General features: G+C 43.6%; 1 protein-coding gene across 1 annotated transcript in view; it reads left to right on the top strand.

Moving 5' to 3' along the window:
- Window positions 1-5,826, top strand: part of LOC133532878 (uncharacterized) — a 77,823-nt gene extending 71,997 nt beyond the window's left edge. Inside the window, exons 35-37 of the mRNA XM_061871738.1 lie at window positions 106-211; window positions 558-666; window positions 3,940-5,826. Coding sequence (XP_061727722.1) covers window positions 106-211; window positions 558-666; window positions 3,940-5,022 — 1,298 coding nt within the window. The 3' untranslated portion in view covers window positions 5,023-5,826. The remainder of the gene's footprint in view (window positions 1-105; window positions 212-557; window positions 667-3,939) is intronic.
- The last annotated feature ends 2,598 nt before the right edge of the window (window positions 5,827-8,424 follow it).

The following is an 8,424-nucleotide window of genomic DNA, read 5'->3' as shown; positions in this document are numbered from 1 at the left end:
CGCACACACATACACGCGCGCCTGCTTCCCGATGTATATGTATTTAATGTACATATATAATTCATACGTACATTAAAAATAAAATTAGATCCCTCATGTTTGCAGGGACCCCTCAAGCGAACGCGACGCCCCTGGACCTGCGGCAGTCCGCCGACATGGACACCGGCCAGTACATGCAGCCCGGCCTGCACCCGCTGCACCACGTGCACAGGTACACAGGCACTCGCACCGAAGTTTCCGTTTGCGTCACACACACACACACATCAAGTTGTTTCGGCATTATTGAATTATTATACTCGTATTCATTAAAGAATATTGAAATTATATTACTTATCTGAATATACTAGGAATCGAGCACTTTCCGTGCCTATGTCGAAAATTTTATGTTCATATGTAAACGTCGAAACACGTGCGAATAGGTAATTCGCAACTCGTGTCGATTTAAAACACTCCCTTCGTCGTGTGACTAGTTGCCAATTTCCTACTTTCGCCACTTCTATCGTAAATAACTATTTTCTTACAGTTACTTGTATACTGAAATGTTTATTGTTTCTCAGGTCCCTGAACAACAGCCCGATCTCAAACCCCAGCTCGCCGCTCGACATGATCCAAGAGGAGATCAACAACGGCTGCTCCCAGCTCAGCTTCACCCAGGTACCTACACATGTATGTCACTTCTGATGTACACTACTGATCGATCTCAGACCTCAGCTCCGACATGATCCAGGAGATCAACAATGGCTGCTCCCAGCTCAGCTTCACCCAGGTACCTACTCATGTATGTCACTTCTGATGTACACTACTGATCGATCTCAGACCTCAGCTCCGACATGATCCCGGAGATCAACAATGGCTGCTCCCAGCTCAGCTTCACCCAGGTACCTACTCATGTATGTCACTTCCGATGTACACTACTGATCGATCTCAGACCTCAGCTCCGACATGATCCCGGAGATCAACAACGGCTGCTCCCAGCTCAGCTTCACCAAGGTACCTACACATGTATGTCACTTCTGATGTACACTACTGATCGATCTCAGACCTCAGCTCCGACATGATCCAGGAGATCAACAACGGCTGCTCCCAGCTCGGCTTCACCCAGGTACCTACTTATGTATGTCAGTTCTGATGTACACTACTGATCGATCTCAGACCTCAGCTCCGACATGATCCAGGAGATCAACAACGGCTGCTCCCAGCTCGGCTTCACCCAGGTACCTACTCATGCATGTCACTTCTGATGTACACTACTGATCGATCTCAGACCTCAGCTCCGACATGATCCAGGAGATCAACAACGGCTGCTCCCAGCTCAGCTTCACCCAGGTACCTACTCATCTATGTCACTTCTGATGTACACTACTGATAGATCTCAGACCTCAGCTCCGACATGATCCAGGAGATCAACAACGGCTGCTCCCAGCTCGGCTTCACCCAGGTACCTACTCATGTATGTCACTTCTGATGTACACTACTGATCGATCTCAGACCTCAGCTCCGACATGATCCCGGAGATCAACAACGGCTGCTCCCAGCTCAGCTTCACCAAGGTACCTACACATGTATGTCACTTCTGATGTACACTACTGATCGATCTCAGACCTCAGCTCCGACATGATCCAGGAGATCAACAACGGCTGCTCCCAGCTCGGCTTCACCCAGGTACCTACTTATGTATGTCACTTCTGATGTACACTACTGATCGATCTCAGACCTCAGCTCCGACATGATCCAGGAGATCAACAACGGCTGCTCCCAGCTCGGCTTCACCCAGGTACCTACTCATGCATGTCACTTCTGATGTACACTACTGATCGATCTCAGACCTCAGCTCCGACATGATCCAGGAGATCAACAACGGCTGCTCCCAGCTCAGCTTCACCCAGGTACCTACTCATCTATGTCACTTCTGATGTACACTACTGATAGATCTCAGACCTCAGCTCCGACATGATCCAGGAGATCAACAACGGCTGCTCCCAGCTCGGCTTCACCCAGGTACCTACTCATGTATGTCACTTCTGATGTACACTACTGATCGATCTCAGACCTCAGCTCCGACATGATCCAGGAGATCAACAACGGCTGCTCCCAGCTCGGCTTCACCCAGGTACCTACTTATGTATGTCACTTCTGATGTACACTACTGATCGATCTCAGACCTCAGCTCCGACATGATCCAGGAGATCAACAACGGCTGCTCCCAGCTCAGCTTCACCCAGGTACCTACTCATGTATGTCACTTCTGATGTACACTACTGATCGATCTCAGACCTCAGCTCCGACATGATCCAGGAGATCAACAATGGCTGCTCCCAGCTCAGCTTCACCCAGGTACCTACTCATGTATGTCACTTCTGATGTACACTACTGATCGATCTCAGACCTCAGCTCCGACATGATCCCGGAGATCAACAATGGCTGCTCCCAGCTCAGCTTCACCCAGGTACCTACTCATGTATGTCACTTCCGATGTACACTACTGATCGATCTCAGACCTCAGCTCCGACATGATCCCGGAGATCAACAACGGCTGCTCCCAGCTCAGCTTCACCAAGGTACCTACACATGTATGTCACTTCTGATGTACACTACTGATCGATCTCAGACCTCAGCTCCGACATGATCCAGGAGATCAACAACGGCTGCTCCCAGCTCGGCTTCACCCAGGTACCTACTTATGTATGTCACTTCTGATGTACACTACTGATCGATCTCAGACCTCAGCTCCGACATGATCCAGGAGATCAACAACGGCTGCTCCCAGCTCGGCTTCACCCAGGTACCTACTCATGCATGTCACTTCTGATGTACACTACTGATCGATCTCAGACCTCAGCTCCGACATGATCCAGGAGATCAACAACGGCTGCTCCCAGCTCAGCTTCACCCAGGTACCTACTCATCTATGTCACTTCTGATGTACACTACTGATAGATCTCAGACCTCAGCTCCGACATGATCCAGGAGATCAACAACGGCTGCTCCCAGCTCGGCTTCACCCAGGTACCTACTCATGTATGTCACTTCTGATGTACACTACTGATCGATCTCAGACCTCAGCTCCGACATGATCCAGGAGATCAACAACGGCTGCTCCCAGCTCGGCTTCACCCAGGTACCTACTTATGTATGTCACTTCTGATGTACACTACTGATCGATCTCAGACCTCAGCTCCGACATGATCCAGGAGATCAACAACGGCTGCTCCCAGCTCGGCTTCACCCAGGTACACTCATGTATGTCACTTCTGATGTACACTACTGATCGATCTCAGACCTCAGCTCCGACATGATCCAGGAGATCAACAACGGCTGCTCCCAGCTCAGCTTCACCCAGGTACCGACTTATGTATGTCACTTCTGACGTACACTACTGATCGATCTCAGACCTCAGCTCCGACATGATCCAGGAGATCAACAACGGCTGCTCCCAGCTCAGCTTCACCCAGGTACCTACTTATGTATGTCACTTCTGATGTACACCACTGATCGATCTCAGACCTCAGCTCCGACATGATCCATGAGATCAACAACGGCTGCTCCCAGCTCGGCTTCACTCAGGTACCTACTTATGTATGTCACTTCTGATGTACACCACTGATCGATCTCAGACCTCAGCTCCGACATGATCCAGGAGATCAACAACGGCTGCTCCCAGCTCAGCTTCACCCAGGTACCGACTTATGTATGTCACTTCTGATGTACACCACTGATCGATCTCAGACCTCAGCTCCGACATGATCCATGAGATCAACAACGGCTGCTCCCAGCTCGGCTTCACTCAGGTACCTACTTATGTATGTCACTTCTGATGTACACCACTGATCGATCTCAGACCTCAGCTCCGACATGATCCAGGATTTTTGCTTTTATTTGTCTCTTCGCAAATGTTTGCGTCACTAAGCATGTAAATTAAAGTTTTTATCTATCTATCAGGAAATGAACCGCAACCTCCAGCAACAGTTCCAGCACTACGTCTCCACGCATCCTCAGATAAGTCTCACCGATTGTCTAGGCTCCGAAATCACCCTCGTCGCTTCATCATCAGAAGACAGCATGGACAGCTTAGAGAACATCAAATACCCCTTACCACAGTTCGTCATATCAGAACCTTCCGACCTAGAACCTTCCATAACTAAAGGCATCGGCAGGAAAGTCAGTCAGGAAACTGAGGCCGTTGAAGAAAAGGACACGGAAATGCAGAGCCCAAAAGAAGAGGATAAGAGTAGGAGAAACAGTGAGAAAAGTTTAGGTTTCAGCGATGATTCTTTAAGCAATGACTCTGCCAATGCGTCGCCAAATTGCGAGCAAAATATACAGTCAATTTACTCAAATATAGTCTCTATTAGCTCAGGATTTAGTGAGAATCGCGGAAGCTTTTCAGAACATAGGGAATCTTTCTCGTTCTCAGATAGAGGTAGTTTTTCAGAGCGCGGCGATTTTGGACGATCATCCTTTTCAGAAAGAAGCGACTTTGGACGAGGCAGCTTTTCAGAAAAAGGGGAAACTCCCAGATCGTCGTTTTCAAATCAGGGTATTTTAGGCGACGTACAGGAGGAGTACCTCCCTAGAGATAGATTAGAAAAATGTGACGAAGGTGAAGAGATAGAAAAACTACAGAAATCAACTATGGACTTAAGGTTAACGGATATATGCCGGCCGGATGAGAAGATACCTATATTATTAAGTCCTCAGAAGGTCTCATGTATACAGGAATCTTATGAAGTAATGTTATCGACAGTATGTTCCAAGTTAGATTCACAAAGGATAGTAGAGTTGCTAAAAGACGCGATAAACTCCAGAGTACCGCCGCAGAACATATTCGTAGAAACACAAGAAAGCCATGATGATACTCTGACGGGTCTGAACCTGGAGTACTCTGGCGGTATTCAGATAGAGCTGGTGCTGTGTGAGAATAAGGCCATGGAGAAGAAGGGGCTGAAGATGAGGAGGATTTCGGGTGATCAGAGGGAGTATGGGAAGCTGTGCCAGCAGCTCATCACCAGTCTCACGGTCTGAACATCAAAGCTTTGATTTAAGGGGCTCCCTGTTGCTAGTGACCTTCGATCTGAATCCCTAAGTTTTCTAATGTTTTTTGTAGCTTATCATATTAACATAACGGCTTTAAGCAATATAATACCCCATATTTACTTCAAAGTTCACTGTATTCGAGATATTTTGCATCAAAGTAGAACAAGTTTAAAATTAAAATCTCAGACCAATTTTTAGAGACGTCGAAGACGAACCCAAATATGTAGATTTCGTATATATAAGATCCTTCACAGCAACCGAGTTATGAAAAAAGTGTTTTTTTAGACAATGTTTAAAAAAATCATAAAAAAATAAGTATTCATTTCTTTCAAAATCCGGCAGACAAGAATGAAGATATAAGATTGAAGAACCGACAGCCGTTTGTCTTATAATTATATCTGTAATACAAATTTAGGAGTAACGATTCAAAACTTGTCAAAAATCGATGAAAACCGCGGGGAGCCCCTTAAATTGCAACATATGTATGTATGTTAAGGTCAAGTCTAGCAAGCTAAATTAGAGACCCACTTCTCAGTTCGATTGAGCCGAACCTTCACATACATATGTTGGGAGACAATACAGTGTAACGGTACCATCGAGCTGATCTGATGAGGACACACTTACCCCACTAGTCTTGAGGTGTATGAGCGACGGCCGCTCGAATGGGAATCCACATTAACTTAGGACTCCAAATTCCTAAACTTTAGATATTTCCTATATTTTGCATTCCAAGTGAATCTGATTCCTACATTGCGAATAATTTGATATCTATTAAAGTTTTTACGCAAATCATTTGTTGTGGAAAAGAGTAACGCTTATTGTAAATTATAATAATTACATTGCTTCTGCGCCTTATTTTATAAACATTACAATTCGACATATTTGTCAATAAAAACCGGCCAAGAGCATGTCGGGCCATGCTCAGAGTAGGGTTCCGTAGTTACTCTTCCGTCACAATAAGCTAAACTGAAGCTTAAAGTATAGTAGATTGTTAACCAAGGGATGAACTGTGGACTATGAAGGGGAAACATTTTGCGATAACTCAAAAACGGCTAAACTGATCATGTCCGCTATAGTTTTCATTTATTGTCTTTCTTAAGCTCTACTTCCAGGATTTTTTTTCATATTTTTTGGACCTACGGTTCAAAAGTTAGAGGGGAGGGGGGGGGGGGGGGGGGGGGCACACATCTTTTTTTTTCTTTCGGAGCGATTATCTCCGAATATATTCACGTTATCAAAAAATGTGTTTCTGAAGACCCCTATTAGTTTTGAAAGACCTTTCCAACGATACCCCACACTGTAGGGTTCACTAGCTTAAATTAGTTATTGATTACAGCGCCATCTATGGACGGTATAGGGAACTATGCACCCTTATTCGATGCGTATTGATGATCGATAAGCCATCTGGGATTCGATTAAGTATTTAGGGTCAGATAGATAGATGGCGCTGTTAACTTTGCAAGTTAACAACCATATTTTCTATAAAACCGCGATAGTCGTGGGGTTAAATCTTATTAAAATTTGAAATGAAATGAAATGAAATGAAAGTTTATTCACAAGAACATATGGTACATTAGATATCATTAACATTGTTGACCCTTGATATGCTCGGCCCTAGGGCATGTGAAAATTATTTGTATTGACACAGTTTATGCATGTCAAAGTAAAATACGTTACATAAATGTCGTGTTTCCTAAAATATTATCAAATACAAACATTAAATTATTAAATACAGACGTCAAGTTTTAAGTCTCAGTCAGTTAGTCATTCAAATTCCGCACATAAATTCATCAAACTAGCTTAGCTAATAACTACATAGTTAAAAAATTAATATTTTAATATAAAATTAATATTTATAATTTGAAATCAATATTAGTATTTATTTAATTTCCAATGGGCGTTGCTCTGGTCTTCGAAAATAGCATTTTGCCATCGGGCATTTTCCAAGATTATTTGAAATACATATTTCCAATGAAACGACAGCATAATAAGGTCGAAGTGAATTAATATTGTACCTAATATTACGTTTTACCATAGAGAAATGAGTGAGCATAGAGTTCTCACTCCATACATTTGTTTTCTTACCAAATCGCTTATTATTTTCGTAGTCGACATCTAGCGTCAAGTAGCGCATTTATCAGTACCGCCACTTGACAATAGATGTCGCTACGAACGAAAAGTCTAATGCTCAACAATTTTCAGCTAATATTTTTTTTTTTTTATACTACGTCGGTGGCAAACAAGCATACGGCCTGCCTGATGGTAAGCAGCCTCCGTAGCCTATGTACACCTGCAACTCCAGAGGAGTTACATGCGCGTTGCCGACCCTAACCCCACCCCCCTCGTTGAGTTAATCTTTATTGCACATAAGAAAACACACTGTACAATAGGCGAACTTAATGCCGTAAGGCATTCTCTACCAGTCAACCTTTAGGCAAAGCAGATAAGTTGTAGGCGGTATTATAACCATATTAACCGGAAATCTATTCTGCTTGCTTGTAAATTGCTTTAGCAATACATTTTTCGTCAGTCGCGACCCTCGTGACATCTAGTGTCAAGGAGCGGTACTGTTAAATCCACTACTTGGCGCTAGATGTCGACTACGAAGTAACCCGCGTTTTGGTAAGAAAACTAATGTCAGTACTCTATTTTTACTTATTTTTGGATGATTGTACTGAGATTATGACTGACACATGCACTAATCTACAGCGAAAACATGAACGTAATTTATTCAATCGCGTAAAATAAAAAGTAATAAATGAACTAGAATATTTTTGTTACATGATTGAATAGATTAACTCCGGTCTCGCTTACGTATTTTTTCTATCGAATGATAGATTATAGCTTTGTTTTTGAATATACGTAGGTATCAAGGCTCGGGGACCGATTAAATTCCCAAACCGTTATCATGTACTTGGCGCTAAACCTTTTGGTTTCGCTCTAAATACCGTTATTTTGAAACCGGTTTTTATGAGAACAGTTCTTGTCAAATTAACCGGGTTAGAACAATAAAAACCGGTTTCTTCCTATGTCGCTGTCTATGTTTACCAGGCCGGCCGGCCGTCTCGCTGGTCGAATAAACCGGTTTTTTAGGTTACAATAAATTTCTTGAAACGTTCACGTTCTTATAAAAGTTTGGAGAAAAACCGAAATAAACCGATTTTTACCGGTATATTATAAACCGTTTCCGAGCCTCGGTAGGTACACGTTTATTATGTTCACTTCCCAATAGAGAAATAAGAAGTAATATAGTGCTCACTCCATACATCAGTTTTGGTACCAAAACCCTTATTATTTTCGCAGTCGACATCTAGCATCGAGTAGCGGAACTCTCAGTACTGCTACTCTACAATAGATATCGCGGCAAACAAGAAGTCTAATGCTCAACGA

Source organism: Cydia pomonella, chromosome 28 (genome assembly GCF_033807575.1).
Source record: "Cydia pomonella isolate Wapato2018A chromosome 28, ilCydPomo1, whole genome shotgun sequence".
Taxonomy (NCBI): Eukaryota; Metazoa; Arthropoda; class Insecta; order Lepidoptera; family Tortricidae; genus Cydia; species Cydia pomonella.
The sequence above is the reverse complement of the archived record's forward strand: the minus strand, read 5'-3'. Positions and strand labels throughout refer to the sequence as shown.